Source organism: Ranitomeya variabilis, chromosome 8 (assembly GCF_051348905.1).
Source record: "Ranitomeya variabilis isolate aRanVar5 chromosome 8, aRanVar5.hap1, whole genome shotgun sequence".
In the NCBI taxonomy this organism is placed as follows: Eukaryota; Metazoa; Chordata; class Amphibia; order Anura; family Dendrobatidae; genus Ranitomeya; species Ranitomeya variabilis.
This window is the reverse complement of record NC_135239.1, coordinates 24670015-24689045: the sequence shown is the minus strand read 5'-3', so window position 1 is coordinate 24689045 and position 19031 is coordinate 24670015. Positions and strand designations below refer to the sequence as shown.

Here is a 19031-nt window from a genome sequence, read left to right as displayed (position 1 = left end):
TGTTAGCAGGATGGTAGAATTCGTGATCTGGAGTCGACCAAAGCCTGACATTGAAGGGCCGGTCCTGTCCGCCTTATGCAACCTGTAATCATGGGACAATGTAAAGATCTGAAACTTTATACTAAACAAGGCTTCAGTCTTTGTCAACGTATAAATATTTCTGCTTAAAATACCCACACAGAGTGAATACAGACCAAAACCCTTTCCCTGCACGGATACATCATAAACTATGAGTAGAGAAGATTTGTGCCACTGAAGTGTCTGTCTCACAGGGAATTATCTGAGAAACACGGAGTCTCAACGGATTTGGGTCTCATTCAATAACAGCAAACAGATCCAAAAAACAGTGATGAAAAGAAAAAGGGATGAAAAAAGGAGATTTTTGTGTACTCACCGTAAAATCTCTTTCTCTTAGCCTCTAATTGGGGGACACAGGACCATGGGTGTTATGCTGCTGTCCACTAGGAGGCGACACTATGCATAATCTGAAAAAGATTAACTGTGGCTCCTCCTGTGCAGTATACACCCCTGGACGGCATCAGCCTTCTCCAGTTTTGTGCAAAAGCAGTAGGAGGAACGTAACATGAATAACATAATTATGCCTGTAAGAAGGCAACTATGTACGAGCTCAAGAAACAATATGAGAACTCAGTTACAACAGCCCGGAAAGGGCAACAGGGTGGGAGCTGTGTCCCCCAATTAGAGGCTAAGAGAAAGAGATTTTACGGTGAGTACACAAAAGTCTCCTTTACTCTGTCGCCTCATTGGGGGACACAGGACCATGGGACGTCCTAAAGCAGTCCCTGGGTGGGAAGCAATGGACGAATATTGTGCAGACAGGCCCGTACACTTAGGGCACCGCCGCCTGCAGGACACGTCTACCCAGGCTCGCGTCCGCTGAGGACTGGGTATGAACCCTGTAGTGTTTAGTAAACGTGTGTAAGCTAGTCCAAGTGGCCGCCTTACACACTTGTTGTGCCGAAGCCTGGTGCCGAATGGCCCAGGAGGCCCCTACCGCCCGTGTAGAGTGTGCCGTAATACCGGCTGGAAGAGGAGAATTCTTAAGGCGGTACGCCTCTTGTATGGTGGATTTGATCCACCTGGCAAGAGTAGCTTTGGAAGTTGGCATACCCTTGTGGCCGCCTTCCGGAAGGAGGAAAAGGGAATCAGACCTCCGGAAGGACGCAGTCCTAGACACGTATATACGCAAAGCCCTGACAAGGTCAAGCGTATGCAGAGCCTTCTCCACTCTATGAACCGGAACCGGACAAAGGGATGGTAGTGAAATTTCCTCATTGAGGTGGAAGTCGGACACAACCTTCGGGAGGAAGGATGGGACCGTACGAAGAACTACCTTGTCCTGGTGAAATGCCAGGAAAGGCCGTCTGCAGGAGAGTGCTGTCAGTTCAGACACCCTGCGTAGCGAGGTGATTGCCACCAGGAAAACCACCTTCTGGGAAAGAAGGCGGAGCGGGACCTCCTTAAGAGGTTCGAAGGGTGGTTCCTGCAATGCTGTCAGGACCAGGTTGAGGTCCCACGTTTCTAGTGGTCGTCTGTAGGGGGGAACCAATCGGGAAACCCCCTGAAGGAAAGTCCTTACTTGCGGCTTGGTAGCAATGCGCTTTTGGAAAAGCACTGAGAGGGCTGACACCTGGCTCTTAAGCGAGCCCAATGACAGCCTGGCCTTCAGACCCGATTGGAGAAAACCAAATACTTTGGGTATGGAATAAGGGAGTGGGATCTGGCCACGAGATTCGCACCAGGTAAAGAAAGCTTTCCAGGTACGGTAATAAATCTTGGCAGAGGCTGGTTTCCGTGCTCTGATCATGGTTCCAATGACATCTGCCGAGAGCCCTGCCTGGGTTAGAACCCAGGTCTCAAGGGCCACGCCGTCAAATTGAGAGCCCCTGAGTTCTGGTGGTAGAACGGCCCTTGTGATAGAAGATCGTGGCGGTCGGGGAGACGCCAAGGGGCGTCTGCTGTGAGTTGTACGATGTCGGCGTACCATGTGCGTCTGGGCCAGTCCGATGCAATGAGGATGGTTGGAACTCCCTCTTGTTTGATCTTCCTCACCACTCTGGATATCAGGGGGAGAGGTGGAAAAATGTACAGAAGCTGGAACTGGGTCCAGTCCTGAACCAGAGCGTCTGCTCCGAGCGACCGCGGATCGTGTGTTCTGGCAATGAAGTTGGAGACCTTGGCATTGAAATGGGATGCCATGAGGTCCACATCCGGGGTCCCCCAGCGGAGACAGATCTGTTGAAAAATTTCGGGATGGAGAGACCACTCTCCCGAGTCTATTCCTTGTCGGCTGAGGAAGTCTGCTTCCCAGTTGTCCACACCCGGAATGTGGACCGCCGAAAGAACCGACCCTGTGTCCTCCGCCCAGCGGAGGATATGTGACACTTCCCGCATCGCCTGGGTACTGCGGGTCCCCCCTTGATGATTCACATATGCCACAGCCGTGGCATTGTCCGACTGTATCCTGATGTGAGAGGCTGCCAGTAAGTGATGGAAGGCCCTCAATGCCAGTAGGATGGCACGAATTTCCAGGATGTTGATGGGCATGGTCGCTTCCGCTGGGGACCACTTGCCCTGTGCCCTGTGGTGTAGGTGCACCGCACCCCAACCCGTCAGGCTCGCGTCGGTGGTCAGGACCTTCCATTGACCTGAGAGAAAGGATTTCCCCTTTGCTAGCGAGGTTGGCTTGAGCCACCAGTGCAGGGACCTCCTGGTTGACGACGTTAGCTGGAACTCCCTGTCGAGAGAAAAGGGATTCCTGTCCCAGGACTTGAGAATGGCTAGTTGGAGAGGTCTGAGGTGAAACTGGGCAAATGGGACAGCTTCTATTGCCGCTGCCATCTTGCCGAGGACTCTCATGGCAAACTGGAGAGATCGAGGGGGTTTGCGGAGGAGGGTGCGAACTGCTAGTCGGAGAGCCAGTGCCTTGTCCTTGGGAAGGAGCACTAGACCCCTGGAGGTGTTGAATAACAGTCCCAGGAAGGTCAGGGACTGACTCGGGGTTGGTGATGACTTTTGTAGGTTGATTAACCAGCCCATGCGACAGAGTATCGGTTGTGATTGAGACGCTGAGCTCGCAGTCCTTGAAGGTGGGAGCCTTGATGAGTAGATCGTCCAGGTATGGAACGACTACTATGCCTCTGGAGTGCAGGACGTCCATGGTGGCTGCCATGACCTTGGTGAACACTCTGGGAGCCGTGGCGAGTCCAAAGGGGAGAGCCACGAATTGGTAGTGGTCCTGGCCTATTGCGAACCTGAGAAACCTCTGATGGGCAGGTGCAATGGGTATATGCAGGTATGCGTCTTGTATGTCTATGGAGGCGAGATATTCTCCCTTCTCCATGGACGCAATGATGGACCGAAGGGACTCCATGCGGAAATGACGGACCCGTACATATTTGTTGAGCTGTTTTAGGTCTAGTATGGGCCGTACGCTGCCTCCTTTCTTGGGAACTACGAACAGATTGGAGTAGAACCCTCGGAAGCGGTCGGTCGTGGGTACCGGTACTATGACTCCTGATTGACAAAGCGAGGAGACCGCTTGGTGGTAGGCTCGAGCCTTGGCTGGCAGTTTTGGGGGGACAGAGAGGAAGAACCGGTCCGGTGGATTGGAGGTGAAGTCTATTTTGTATCCGGAAGACACTAGTTCCGTGACCCACCTGTCTTCTGTAATAGGCAGCCAGACTTGATGAAAGAGCAAAAGTCGGCCGCCTACTGGTGTGGTGTCTTCCGGAGTCCGTGAGTCATGAGGAGGAGAAAGTCTGAGATTTTCCTCCTCTGGGCTTAGACTGGCCTGCTTTTGACTGCCAGGTCTTGTCCGACCTTTGCGTCGATCGTGAGTTGTCCCTGCGTGGGGAACGGTTACGATTTTGTACTGGACATGAGACGGACCAGCCGGAGAAATTCCGAAAGGATCGGAACCGAGTTTGGTTACGCTTCTTGTAGGTGCGTTTAGGTTTCAGTTGGGGAAGAGAAGTGCTCTTACCCCCTGTGGCGTTGGATATCATAGTGTCAAACTGTTCACCGAAAAGTCTCCCACTGAGGTAGGGGAGGTGCGTGAGGGACTTCTTTGAGGCTGCGTCAGCTTTCCATTCCCGCAGCCAGAGGATACGCCGAATCGTGATGGCGTTTGATGCTATCCCCGCGACTCCCCTTGCTGAACCCAGAGCTGCATGGAGCATGTAATCTGCTACAACAGCAATTTGAACCGCTTGGTCCGAAAGTTCAGGAGCGGATGCTTGAAAGGCTTGTAAATTGTTTGCCCAGGCCAGGATGGCCTTGGCAGCCCAAACTGAGGCGAACGCGGGAGCCAGGGATGCCCCTGCTGCCTCGAAAATTGAACGAGCCATGCGTTCTACCTGCCGGTCTGCTGCGTCCCTTAGGGTTGAGCTATCTGGCAGTGAAAGGAGGGTCTGTGCTGCTAGCCTGGAGACTGGGGGATCCACTTCAGGTGGATCTGTCCATTCCTTGGTGTCTTTTTTTTTTTAAGGATCGCCTTAAACTCTGGGTGGTTAGAGAAAACCTTAGGCGGCTTCAGAGGTCCTTCAAAGGAAATCTGATGTTCTGGGGCCTCTGGTGGCGGATCAGAAATGTCCAGCACCCGATGGATGGACGATATTATGTCCTCAACTAGCGCTGTATTGCTAGGAGGGATTGGGATCAGGGACCCCTCCGTTTCTCTGTCTGAGTCAGAGTCGCAGATGCCTTCCGAATCCTGTGTATCACTGAGGCGTCCCCTGCTGGGTGAGCTGGGGAGGAGGCCTTCTCTGGTTGGGGATTGCGGAGATCTGCATTGTCTGTCCCTGGAATGGGACGGTCTAGATGACATGGAGCAACGGTGTCTCTCCCTAGAGGGGGATGACCGTGTGCTATGGGATGACGCAGATGGACTTGATCTATGGATCCGCTTGCGTCGTGACCTAGACGTGGATGTGCCAGGGTCATCTTGTTCCTGAGTCAAGCTCTCCCTTTGCTGGGTAACGGTCATAGCCAGGGCATGACCCTGCAGAGCCTGAAGCAATGTGGAAGTTAGGTTATCTATAGACTGCGTCATAGATTGCGATATCTGAGTAGCCCATTCCGGTGTGGCATTAGACACCGAGGCATTGGCAGGGGCTTCTTGAGGCTGTGACACAGTAGTTTGTATACAGTTCTGACAATGCGGGTACGTGCTACTACTGGGGAGAGCGGTCCCGCAGGCTGTGCAGAATGCATAATAGCAGTTCTGCCTGGTTCTCTTAGACCTTGAGCCCGGCATAGTGCACAAAGTGCAGAAGTGCTACCAGCAGATGGACCTTACAGGGGTAGAGAACCTACAGGGGAGCCTTATAGGTAATATGGATTCACAGCTGAGTAAAGATAACCCAGCTGTGATCTTACCCCACCAGTGTACCCCTAGGTCCAGCGCCGAAAATCCACAGTCCTGTGCCCCCCGGAGACTGGCTGCCTGGTCCTGGTCCTGCAGACCGGGAGATGCAGGGTTAATCTGCAGCCGAAAATGGCTGCAGAGACAGAGGAGAGAGGAGGAGAAGGGGGCGGAGAGCTGGAAAAAGGCGGCAAGGCTATAAAAAACCCGCCCTTTCTGTCTCGATCCGCCCCTTGTATGACACTGTAGAGTGTCATATTTGTCATCCGGGGGGCGGGCCGGGGGGCGGAGAGGAGGCTGCTGCTTCAGCTAGGCCGAAGCCGGGGCCTAAATTAGATGCCTGAGGCCCAGAAGGGCTCCAGGCCGGCGCGAAAGTCCGGGAGGGGGTCGGATCTGAACCGGACCCCTCCGGATTTGAAGGCAGGATGGCGGTGGGGCTATAAGCGGAAGGGGGAGCCCGGCTGGGGTCCCCCTGAGGCAGTATAGAGCTGGTGCTGCCGCAGAGACAGGGAGCCCTGTGTCTGTATGTGCCATGCCTGCCTGCACTCCCCCCGGCCCCAACAGGAGCCCGCAGCTGGGCTGGGGTCCCTGGATGCAGGCGCAGTATGCTGGCCCATTGCTGGGAGCTGTAGGATGCTGCCTGTACAGGCCCTACCTGAGGTGTCTCAACCTAATACCCCCAGAGGGGGATAGGGAGGGTGCTTTTGTCACACCTTCAGGGGCCTTTATCCTCGCCTCGACCTCAACCCAGAAACCAAAAGGAATTGGGGAAGGAGGGGGGGTCTCGACTTCGAACCAACACCCGAGGGGCTGGGGAAGGAGCAGCATGGGGAATAGCCATCTCAACTTCAACTGGGCACCCCATAATAGGGGGCCGAGGAAGGAGCCATGCCGGGAGTCTCACAGGAGACCCTCTTTTCTTCATCTGTAATCCCGTCGGAAAACGGGAAACGGAGTAAAACGAAGTAAAAATCTTTTAGGTGTGCCTCCTTTGCGACACTAAGCAAAAACTGGAGAAGGCTGATGCCGTCCAGGGGTGTATACTGCACAGGAGGAGCCACAGTTAATCTTTTTCAGATTATGCATAGTGTCGCCTCCTAGTGGACAGCAGCATAACACCCATGGTCCTGTGTCCCCCAATGAGGAGACAGAGTAAGTGATATTAAGTTATACAATTTTCATTAAAAGCTATGTTTGCTGTCAGTGAAAGAAAGCAGAAGTACCCAGGCCTGGACAGGCCAAGCGCTCACAGGCCCAGTAAGTGGAGACCTAAAGAAGAAGAAAAAAAAAAAAATTGGGCCAAATACACTTACTTGATGAGCAGCTTCTCCAGGGGTTTGTGCAGTAAGACGAGGCAGCAGCGGTTGGAGAAGGCAGGAGGGGAGACTTGAGGAGGAGGCGGCGATTTGGAGGGTGAACGGATCCCAAACATCTTTCTCTTGACTCGAGGGGTGGTCTCTTTGCTTTGCACCCTGTGAGGGAATCGCAGCTGAAGGATCCGGTCTCTTAGTTCCCCCAAGATCTGTGAGGATTTCAGGTCATTTTAGAGTTTAATATAAATATAGCAAATAAATTCTGCACAAAATAACCTAACAACTTATATCAATGAGAAAAGGTCCACTGATGCAGAAAACTAGTGATAAAGGTCAGGTCACATTGACACCCTATTTACTTCAGAGCTGCATTTACAATTCTGCTTGCTGTCAGTGGGAACAGTCAGCCCCTCAGTTCCTAAAATGTATGGGGTCAGTTACATTAAGGAGAACAGGTGACACTTGTGTGTGCAAACACAGAACAAGCAGGGAATATTGTGAGATTTCATCACAGATGCAGGAAGAAAAATGACTGCAGCTCTAAACCTACTCAAATATGATTCACGCTGCCCTAATTTTATTAAGCCGCTTTAGTCTAAAGTGCGGTAATGTTTCACACTAGCTCAGAGCATTTAGTGAAGGGTCTGGGAAGAAGTGACCACAGGGCGGCTGTTCTCGAGTGTCTCCCCGGCCAGTTCTGTATAGAACTATTTACAATCCCTTTAACAAGCCTACTTTTAAATTGATGGTCTATCCATAGTCTAGGCCATCCATATCAGATTGGTAGGGTCTGTCACCCTGCACCCCCCATGATCAGATTCTACCACCTCCTCTGGCAGCCAAAAGTAAAATGTGTACAGAGCAGAACCCCACATTTCCGCACAAAGAGTCGAGCGTCAAGTACCGCAATAAAAGCTGATCTGCACTAAACAGGGTGCGGAGCCGAGGCGTTCTGCCCCATACACATTTTACATCCGAGGTGCTAGCAATAGATCATGGGGTGCAGGATATAAGGCCCCCTATAAATCTGATATTAGTGACCCATCACCAGGATAGATCATCAATATAAAAAGTAGTAGACATCCCCTTTAATTAAGCTGATCTGACCAGGAAAGAGACCGGAGGACACTTTTGCCTGGGCAGTATTAAAGCTACAATGTCTCCTTTCGGCAGCATAAACGATTGCATATAGTTGCAGAAAATGTCTGGATTTAGATGTTAAAAAAAAAAAAAAAAAACCTATGCATTTTACCTTGATTCTGCAATTTGCAGGCGTTCCTAGTGGAAATCCCAGCCGAAGAACCATGCACGGGGCTTTCCAGATAATTCGTACCACACAGAAAGAGGAGGGGGTCTGACCGACATCGCTGCGAAAATGGAAGAGGTTTCAAGGTTAATGACTAATCAAATCTTCAGTAGGTTTCATTATCGCTTCAATGTCGATATCACTGCTTGCTGTGAAAGTATGGAAACATTCCTTATGAAATGCAAAGGCTGAAAACCTCACGTGTCAGTGTAGGCAATGACCCTCGAGAACCAACTACAGCAGAATACCGATCCCTTGGCAAGGAGAGATCTTGAAAATGGTAAGTGATTGGAACGCAAAGTTTATTAAAAAGTTATTGAACTTTTCGTTACTCCCTTTACTAAAAATTCACGTTACCTCAGCATTAACTTGACGTAGGAATAACTTTCCACCAACACAAAGCTGCTCCAGTCTCGGAGGAGGGAGGTGAGCGCGGTGTGAGCAATGCGGCACAAAACCGTACTATAGCGACCATTATTCCCGGGAGTGTGGAGATGCTTAGGGACCGGCCTGCAAAAAAATAAAAAAACGGTAATTAGTTCTTACCGGTAATTGTATTTCCAGGAATCCACCTGACAGCACCATTGGAGGACGTCCTTCTTATCCGCAGTGGGACAGGAACCACAAGTTAAAAGGACCCTCCCCACTCCACCCACCAGTGATTTTCTAAGTACCACATCTGGATGGATGCAAAAAAGAGAGTTTATTTACAATTACACACCAATGTTACATCACATTAGTCAGTAGTAAAAGTTTGCAGTGGGAGGGAACTAGTAGTGCTGTCAGGTGGATTCCTGGAAATACAATTACCGGTAAGAACTAATTACCGTTTTCCAGTCCACCACCTGACAGCACCATTGGAGAATACCAAAGGATGTTAACTAGGGTGGGACTACTGCATGTAAGACTTTTCTACCAAAGGCTAATTGGTCTGATACGACATCTAATTTATAGTGTCTAGCAAAGGTAGAAAGACTAGTCCAAGTCGCCGCCCTACAGATCTGCTCAGCTGAGGCACCCCCCTTCTCTGCCCATGATGTAGAAATGGCTCGTGTTGAGTGGGCCCTAAGAGTGTCCGGGGGATCTTTCCCTTGGTTTGTATATGCTAGGCTAATCATGTTTTTAATCCACCTAGCAATGGTTGATTTTGCTGCCTTGCAACCCCTATTTGGACCACCGTATTGAATAAATAAGTTAGTGTCCCGTCTCCAGCTTTTTGTCGCCCCCAGGTATTTTAGAACAGTCTCCCTAACGTCAAGGTTATGGTAGACCCCTTCTTTTGCGTTTTTAGGGTGTTGGCAGAAAGAAGGAAGGATTATCTCCTGATTGATATTGGTAGATGATACTACTTTGGGGAGGAAAGCTGGGTTATGTTTGAAGACTATTCTGTCGTCAAAGATTTGAAGATATGGGTTCTGGATAGAAAGAGCCTGCATCTCCCCTAGCCTTTTAGCCGATGTGATGGCAATCAGGAAGGCGGTTTTAAAGGAGAGATTGGCTATGTCCATATCTTCTGACAGTAAGTAAGGGGTTTTACACAAAGTGTTAAGGACCAAGTTTAGGTCCCAAGGAGGAGTTGATTTCCTCACAAGTGGCCTCATTCTCTGTGTGGCCCTGGAAAATCTGGCTATCCAGGGATGGGAGGCTAGTGATGTATCAAAAAATACACTAAGTGCTGCAATCTGTACTTTTAGAGTGCTAGGCCGAAGGCCCTTGTCAAATCCGAGTTGCAGGAAATCGAGGATTTTGGGGATATCTGGTTTTGAAGTATCCACATGACCTTCTCCCAGAAAGGAACAATACCGCTTCCAGATCTTGTTGTAAATCGCCGAAGTCACCGGCTTTCTGCTTGCCTGGAGTGTGGTAATGACATCTTCTGACAGGCCTCTAGATCTTAGGGTTTGCCGTTCAGGATCCAAGCAGATAGGTGAAAAGAGTCTGGATTCTTGTGGAATACTGGACCTTGAAGTAGAAGGTCCTGCCTGTTCGGTAGAAAGACTGGTTCTTCTGTTGACATCCTGGACAATAGAGAAAACCAGCTCCTTTTTGGCCAGAAGGGAACCACCAGGATTACGGTTGCTCTTTCGTCTCGTATCTTCCTGAGTGTCTTCGGTATCAGAGGAAGAGGCGGAAAAGCGTATAGGAGACCTTCTCCCCAATACTGAGACAAGGCGTCTACTCCTGTGGCTCCATCTAGAGGATTCAGAGAAAAAAATGCTCTGGCCTTTGTGTTTGACCTGGTGGCAAAGAGGTCCACCTGAGGCGTTCCCCATTTCTGGCACAGACTGCTGAATACTTCCGGGTTCAATTCCCATTCTCCGGGATGTACCGACTTTCGGCTCAGGAAATCTGCAACCTGATTCATGGCACCTTCCAGGTGAACTGCCGAGATGGATTTGACAGATCTTTCTGCCCACCTGAAAATCTGGTCTGCTAAGTGTTGCAGTGGTGGATGTCTCGGACCTCCCTGGTGTCTCAGAAATGCCACTGCTGTGACATTGTCGGACAGTATTCTCACGTGTTTGTCTCGGACCAATGACTGGGCCTGGCACAACACTTTCCAGATCGCGTACAGCTCTCTGAAATTCGACGATCTTGCGGCAATTTGAGGAGTCCATTCTCCCTGGTAGTATGTTCTCCCTATATGACCGCCCCATCCGTATTGACTGGCGTCTGTGGTAACCGTAACACAGGGATCGAGTATCCATGGAACTCCCTCTCTCAGGTTCGCTGGTGTGGTCCACCAGGTTAGGGATTTCTTTACCGAAGGAGACACAAGCATCTTCCTGTCTAGGGAACTTTGTTTTCTGTTCCAAGATCCTAGGACTTCTCTTTGCAACTTCCGCGAGTGGAATTGGCTCCATCTCACACAGGGTATGCATGCTGTCATGAAACCGAGTATCCTCATTGCCTCTCTTATGGAGGGGGTACTTCTTCTGAAATGGTGGATGTGCCTGATCAAGGTCTCTTGTCTGTCTTCTGGTAAAAAAGATGTTCTTAGATTGGAATCTAAGATCACTCCCAAAAATTTTATTCTGGAATTTGGGACCAGGCAGGACTTTCCAGTTCACGATCCACCCCAGCTCCTGTAGGATGGAAAGAGTGAACGTGCAGTCTATCTTGAGGAGTTTCTGTGATTTCGCCATTATCAGGAAGTCGTCCAGGTATGGGACTATGGTCACATTCTGATTCCTTAGATAGGCCACAACTTCCGACATCAGCTTGGTAAAGATCCTGGGCGCTGAAGCAAGCCCGAAGGGGAGACATCTGAACTGGAAGTGATGTACAATCCCCCTGTTCATTATGGCGAACCTCAGGAACTTTTGGTAGGAGAGGTGTATCGGGACATGATAGTATGCGTTGCTTAGGTCTAGGGTACACATTACCATGTCTTTGTCTATTAGAGGCGTCGTGGATCTTATAGATTCCATCCGGAATCTTTTGTACCGGACCCATTTGTTTAATGGTTTTAAATTTATAATCGTCCGGGAGTCTCCGGATGGTTTCTTTATTGAAAACAAATGGGAATAATGGCCTCTGCCTCTTTCTGAGATGGGAACTGGCACAATCGCTTCTAATTCTAACAGCTCCTGAATGTTTGTCCACATGGAAGAATCGGAGAGCGGGCAAGGTCGGGTCACTACAAATCTTTCTGGGGGACTGCTGGAGAACTCTAATTTGTATCCCTGTGCAACTACTTGTAGAATCCAAGGATTCTGGGATACCTTCTGCCAACCCCCTAGAAATTTCTGTAATCGACCTCCCACCTTTATGTCATTTATTTGACTTTGGTGTGCCTGCACTAGGGAAGATGGAGTCTCTACCCTTTCCACCCTTGGGATAAGACCACCTCCCAGTCTTCCCTTTCCCCTTGTAGTTTGTCCTCTGACCAGGTCGGGACCTACGAAAGGGTTGATATTTTTTGGTATTCTCCTCAGGAAAACCCTTCTTTTTATCTGAGGCTTTTTCTAGAATATCGTCTAGAATCGGCCCAAATACTTTATTTCCTGAGAATGGGATTCCACACAATTTATTTTTTGACTGGAGATCCCCCGACCAGGTCTTTAGCCATATGGCTCTTCTGGCCGCATTAGACAGGGATTCGCTTCTAGCCGCAAACCGTACAGATTCGGCAGAAGCGTCTGCCATAAAGCCTGTTGCGAGTTTGAGCAAAGGCAATGATTTAAGGATAACCTCTCTAGAAGTCTTGGCTTTGAGGTGATCCTCTAAGTCGTCAATCCATAAATGCATTGACCGGGCTACGGATGTTGCCGCTATATTGGCCCGTATTATTGCCGCGGAGGACTCCCAAGTTCTCCTTAGCAAACCATCCGCTTTACGATCCATAGGATCCTTTAACGCGGAAGAGTCCTCAAATGGAATTGAGGTCTTCTTCGCCACCTTTGCTAGTGGGACATCGATCTTGGGAACTTCATCCCACACTTTAATGTCCTCAGGGTTGTAGGGCAGATGAAGTCTAAAGTCCCTGGGAATCACTAGCTTCTTCTCCGCTTCCTGCCACTCTTCCAGGATCATGGAACGGATGTGGTTGTTGACGGGGAAGACTTTTGTCACCTGGGCATGTAATCCGCCAAACATCTCGTCCTGGATCGAGGTTTCCTCTGGTGTATCTTGTAGCTGCATGGTGTTACGTACAGCATAAAGAAGTTCATCTGTGTCTGCTGCGGCGAAGAGATATCTCTTCCCTTTGCCCACAGATCCATCTCTTTCTTCCTGGTCAGAATCCTCTGAAACCTCACCCTCGGAAGAAGGGCTAGACTCCCTTGGCCTCTTCCGTGAAGTCTGTGGTTCTGACTGAGTCTGGGGAAGATTCAAGCCTGAGATAGAAGCCTGAACCTCCTGTCGAATCATGGTCCTCATGCTGGATAGTAGTGCCGTCTGCTCATCACCCACAATTTTGGATGTGCACGATCTGCACAATGGTTTCCGCCAATTTTCTGGAAACTTAGTGGCACAAATCGGGCATTTATTCTTCCCCGATTTTTTCCTTTCAGTTGTGGGGATGGGAGGCTCAGCCTAGGGTAAATAGACATACGTGGCACCGTAAGTAGGGAAGCGGGGGGGGGGGGGGGGAGGGGGGGGCTTTGTGGTATGGCTTTACATAGCCTACTCACGTGCCCCTGAAGCTGGTCAGTCCCCTCAGGTCTGGTAGTGTCCTCCATGATGAGGATAATATTACAATACAGCCGTGTGCACCTTTTGTCAGGATAGCCGGCGGAACAACGACCCCCATTGTATGCTTATATAGGTTTTACCTGGTTGATCCTGCCTCCTTACCGCGCCCCGCGCGGTCGACCATGCTGAGAAAAGGCCTTCCTGAAGGCCGGCGCTGCCGCTGGCGTCCTCCGGTCCGATGCTTGCCGCGACCGGAAGTGACGCGGCCGCCGACCGGAAGTGACGCGGCCGCGTGTCCTGGAGCCGGCAGCGGCTGCTGCACAGAGAGCCCCCGGCGAAACGGCTGCAGCCGCATGCGGGAACAGCCGCCGCTGCAGCAGACAGCGCCCGGGCCGAGAGCCCCAGCAAGGAGAAACGGACCTTGGCCCCAGGAGCAGCGCTACACTGGGGGAGGCTGAGGGACCCCCCATCGCAGGTATCAGCCGCAGATATCTTGCGGCGGGGAAGGGAAAGGCTGGGCCCCCCGATCCCCACCATCTGCACAGCACCGTCGGAGGCTACGTCTTGCAGTTCCTATCCGCAGTGGGACAGGAAAAACACTGGTGGGTGGAGTGGGGAGGGTCCTTTTAACTTGTGGTTCCTGTCCCACTGCGGATAAGAAGGACGTCCTCCAATGGTGCTGTCAGGTGGTGGACTGGAAAAAGGAGTAATTAACCTGTTGCAGAAATAGGGCGACTTCTGACTGAATGTATTTTTTTTTTTTTTTTTTTCATAATAGCAGACAGGAAAACGCCAGGAGGCAACGTTTCACCCTTCAACGTGCTACAAAATCTGCACATGGATTCATCAAAGACTGAAGTGAAAACTTTTTCGACCTGATTGTATAATTCTGCCTGGTCATACTTGGTCAAACTAAACTTGGATCTTCCATAGTGGGCAAAAATAAGAAAAAGGTAACCCAAAAATATCATACGCCCCACAAAAAAACATGTGTTAATGGAGTTAAATTTACAGGTCTCCATCTCATACAGCTGCGTAATAATGGAGATTTGTCATATAGAACTCTTGAAAAGTTAGGAGTCCATATTGCAAGTCACTCATATTTCTAAAACATTAATAAAGGGCTTTTCCCTGTACAATACACTTACAAGTCATGCTCCAGTAATAAAACAATGCGGTGCACGTGTAACCAACGCTGCCAGACGCTGGCGTCCATTGAGAGGATGGGTTTCCAGTAAGATGCAAACTGAGAATGGCTGGAGTCCGGGTCGCTGTGCTGCAGGGACAACACCTATAGAGAAAATGTAGGAAAGTGGAGGCAGTCGTAAAGTTCATGTCCAGTACAAAATATCCTGCACCTTCACACACCAGATTTACCGGAGTGGTGGAACCTGGCGGGATGTAGAAGAGGGGAACCCCATTTTTGGTGCTCTCTGGGATTGTGAAATGCTCCGGGACGTTGTCAAACGATTTCAGGTGGACCAACATCTGATCCGTCTGACTGATGCTGCAGAACAAGAGAATCAGATATGTAGAATATACAGGATCAGTAATGTATGTTCACAGTGACTGCACCAGCAGAATAGTGAGTACAGCTCTGGAGGATAATACAGGATGTAACTCAGGATCAGTAATGTAATGTACGTACACAGTGACTGCACCAGCAGAATAGTGAGTGCAGCTCTGGGGTATAATACAGGATATAACTCAGGATCCGTACAGGATCAGTAATGTATGTACACAGTGACTCCACCAGCAGAATAGGGAGTGCAGCTCTGGAGGATAATACAGGATGTAACTCTGGATCAGTAATGTAATGTACACAGTGACTGCACCAGCAGAATAGTGAGTGCAGCTCTGGAGTATAATACAGGATGTAACTCAGGATCAGTAATGTAATGTATGTACACAGTGAGTGTGCCAGCAGAATAGTGAGTGCACCTCTGGGGTAGAATGCAGGGTGTAATATGTATGCACATAGTGACTGCAGCAGCAGAATAGGGAGTGCAACTCTGGATGTAACCTAGGATGATGCCATATTTGCCAAATTACTAAATCAAGTACTGTAATTTTCTAAAAAGTAATGAAATGATGGAGTGCTCTTGGTTTACCTCTTATTGCCATAGGCGGCATCATTACCTCTGCAGGGTGTTCCAGAAGCGCCGTATAACGCTGGTCCTATACATGCTGGTGATGGGCTTCTTCAATGTGCAGCTGATGTCGTGCAGGATATCATAACTTCCTTCCATCACTACTTCCACCCTAGTAATGCGCTTGACAAAATCCAGAGGCCACGGGGCGACTGCAAGATACTCAATGCGCATGTTGTGCTTCCAGAGCAGAACCAGTTTCACCTCCAGCATCCCTGAGAATGGGACAACACAATAAGCAAGTGAACTCGGCTTCATATATAAATGCATCTGTGGTGCAGAGGAGCTAATATGTTAACACAAAAAGCAATGATTAACCTTATAATTAAGAGCAGTTTCCTCGAAACTCATATCCACTAGTAATTATAACACAATTTATATTCACCTGTCATTAGCTCTATGTAAAGGTGGAAAAGCCGGGTGATAAACAATATGGCTGCAATTAAAAAAAAGTCAGAGAGATTCACCTTTTATAATGCGAATCTCTCGAATGCTGTATCCTTCTCTGAGCCGCACGGACACCACGCTAATGATGTCGGCGTGTACCTCCTTTTCGGTATGCTTCCTCCTGCGCATGGCAAGGGCCGGGTTACTGCTTGCCGACACCAAGTGCTCGTTGAATAGTTTGTGCTGAGAGCCTGAAAAGATAGAAACGTGCATCAAAACTAAAGAGACTAAAACAGGACGATGTTCACTCTTCCAGAAACCAAGAGATAAGCGCCACTCACCGCAGTAATACTCAGGATTCAGGGCCTCCCCTGTGCGCAGGAAGGAATACAGCAGGAACGCCTTGTGATAAACGTTCATGTCCATCTGTCCGGATTCCATTTCTGGACAGGACGAGAGGTAGGATCCCAAAGTGGCCATGGCAATAAACTTCATCAGCTCAATGTTGGGGACGTAGCCGAAGCTGCAGTCGTAGGAGTACACACCACCAACCTGCAAGAGCAATGAACACAAGTAAGTCTAAAATTAAAGGAATTGTCCAGTGCTAACTCTTACGTCAGGATGCCAGTAGAATTTTGCATCTACACCTGCCTGCCAGGATACTTCCTAATGGAGAGGTAAAGGATGCCTGTGTCCTGGCAGGAGGGTGTAGAGGCGACGTCATCTGCGATACCTCCCAATATGTAAATGACCGGCGTAAGACAAACCCTTTAAAAAGGAGGGTCTGGTTTAAACAAGCCCTTTCTATAAGTGCAACACAGAAGGGTTCCCCTAATTAGAACCCCATGCATTTTGCATATATTGGAGCATTAAACAGCTCCCTGCTGAATTATTATTTCCATAGGCACGGTGTAGCACTTGCCTATCATAAGAAACAGGAGCTTCGTGTGTAATCGTGCATGTATACATTCATCCTACCATGGGTGAACCTAAGGACTGAGAAAAATAGACTGTCCTTGCCAAAGACAATGAACCCCTTGCAGGTTTTACCTGCACGAAGGAGCAGGCGATTGTTCCACTGCGCAGCTGATTCAGTAATGTCTCACACACTGCAACGTCCGGGACGCTAGTGACTCCGTCCGTGATGACGATTATTCCTAGAAGGAGAAGAAAATATATTCTGTGTCCTGCATTGGGATCCATTATGAACTGACAATATGAGAGACCCACTTACCTGCACTGGAGTTGGCCGGTAGCAGCTGTAAAGCCAAGATCCCTTGCCGGATCATACTGATTAATCCAATGTCAGCTGGGACCATGGAAACACCCATCTTTCTTCCCGGCTGGTGGTCTCCATATTGAGGTAGGCAATCCTAAAAAAAAGATTTAAAAAAAAAAAAGTTCAGAATGACGTAAATGCACATATAAATCACTAGTGATGAGCGAACGTGTGGGGAGAAGGTGTTCTCTGCGCATGCTCAGGTGCTAACCAAGTGTCTTCAGTGTGCTCGGAAAATATGTTTGAGTCCCTGCGGCTGTTCGACATCTGCAACACATGCAGTGATTGCGTAACAAACAGTTTTGTAAGTTCGCTCATCATTAATTACGCTTACCTGATCCCTTGATGACACTGCCTGAATCCCTCTCAGCACACAGATACTGACCCAATACAACTGTGAGTACTGCAGCCAGTGGTTGGATAAGTAAATTAGGCGCAATTCTAGCTAACCCTCCTCCCCAAATTTATCAGTGCAAAGCATGTCATTATGAAATCTTGCAAGCAAACAAAACCTAGGCTGCAGTTGGATTAGTGATCAGATTTCACCACCTTACTTTTTCCAGGAGATAAATGGAGCCCAGTTTGCAAGGCTGCCATTATTCGCCCACTAGGTCATTACGGCTGGGGATCTTGGAAGTTGTGAGTCTATCGTTTGTGCATTTATCACCCACCTGAGTGTATGGACGATACTGCTGCTGGAGCATCTCCGCGATCTTATTCTCGAATGCACCGAGCTGCAGGCAGACATTCTCCAGAAATGCCGGCAGCTTCTGCTCGTCCAACCGACAGCCCTGAACAAGCACCTGAGGCGGCAAAAACCAAAAAGGGCGGCGTGATATCAAAAAAATGGAGAATAATAAGAGGATGGCGCTGTACCCATGTGACACCGGCAACCTGATTTTACCTGATGGCTCTGCAGTCCAATAATTGAAGAATAGGCCTGAATGGTAACAAAAATCTCTGGTCGGAAAATCAAACTGGACCCCGGGATACGGAAAGGCCTGAGGAGCCCGAGCAAACAGCGGGAGAGAGAATGGAAGATCTCATCAAAAAGGATCTCCTCCGTGGAGTCGTCCTAGAGAAAAAAAAAATAATGATCAATTAATGTCACTGTAGTTTTACTCTAATACTGAAGAAAGTCTGATAATCCAGCAGTCATTTCCAGCCCTGAACTGCAGGATGGTCAATGACAAGTGTAAGTGGCTGTGGAGTCGGTAAGCCACAGTTGCGACTCCTGGATTTTATCCGACTCCTTCATAAATGGCCAATTCGTAACAATAAATTTACTGTTGTAAAATATTAACATCGTGCTTATTCAGTTTCTCACCATCATATAAGTAGTCAGACCACTTAAGAGCAAAAACTATTTATTAGAATACAATTAGAATATAGCAAATAACTTTTATAAACTTTTCTAAACTCTTGTAAGTAAATATGCAATAAACACTGTTATGCAGTTAATAAGAAGAAATCTATAAATTTGTCCTCAAAAAGTATTGCCTCTGTCAGATCCTCCTTCATGGATGCCCTCAAATCTGATCTAATTATTTTGAGAGCAGAGAACAACCTCTCTACACTAACTTGGGTTGGTGGCAAAGCAGTAACCACTCGGGCAACATCTCTGACAATGTCAGGATACAGAGGAATCGCTTGTTGCACTGTTATTTTTGATGAACGGTCAAATTTCTCAATTTCTTTTAGTGCACATGAAAAATTCTGCTGAAATGTACTGGCTGTGTTCTTTGATGGGGATGACTCTTCTATGCGGGAACGCTTTGCACGGTCCTTGTGATCCAAATATTTTTCGAAATTAAATTCTTCATCAGTTGATGAGGGTGAAGATGTGGCAGGACGACCAAATTCTTCTTGTTCCTCCTGACTGTTCTGCAACCCTTTCATCCTTACTGCTATTTCAAACAGAGCTTCTTTTCCTTTAGTTAGCTGTTGATCATCTAGAAGAATCCGATGCATTGGGTCTACATAAACAGCTGCCAAAAGAATGTTATTTTGTAATAGTAGCTCCTCTCTCCGTTTCATTGATGTAGCAATGCCACTTGCAATTAACCCTCCTCTT

At 48.7% G+C, this 19031-nt stretch overlaps 1 protein-coding gene across 4 annotated transcripts in view; it reads right to left on the bottom strand.

Annotated features, from left to right (window-relative positions):
* Positions 1 to 19031, bottom strand: part of SZT2 (SZT2 subunit of KICSTOR complex) — a 116424-nt gene that overhangs the window by 84960 nt on the left and 12433 nt on the right. For all 4 annotated transcript variants that reach the window (XM_077277501.1, XM_077277504.1, XM_077277502.1 and 1 more), the window contains exons 4-15: positions 17862 to 18032; positions 17629 to 17760; positions 16913 to 17051; positions 16729 to 16835; positions 16020 to 16230; positions 15759 to 15929; positions 15281 to 15506; positions 14519 to 14648; positions 14290 to 14432; positions 8363 to 8515; positions 7952 to 8066; positions 6700 to 6908 (exon numbers count right to left, since the gene is read on the bottom strand). In XM_077277501.1, coding sequence (XP_077133616.1) covers positions 6700 to 6908; positions 7952 to 8066; positions 8363 to 8515; positions 14290 to 14432; positions 14519 to 14648; positions 15281 to 15506; positions 15759 to 15929; positions 16020 to 16230; positions 16729 to 16835; positions 16913 to 17051; positions 17629 to 17760; positions 17862 to 18032 — 1907 coding nt within the window. The remainder of the gene's footprint in view (positions 1 to 6699; positions 6909 to 7951; positions 8067 to 8362; positions 8516 to 14289; positions 14433 to 14518; positions 14649 to 15280; positions 15507 to 15758; positions 15930 to 16019; positions 16231 to 16728; positions 16836 to 16912; positions 17052 to 17628; positions 17761 to 17861; positions 18033 to 19031) is intronic.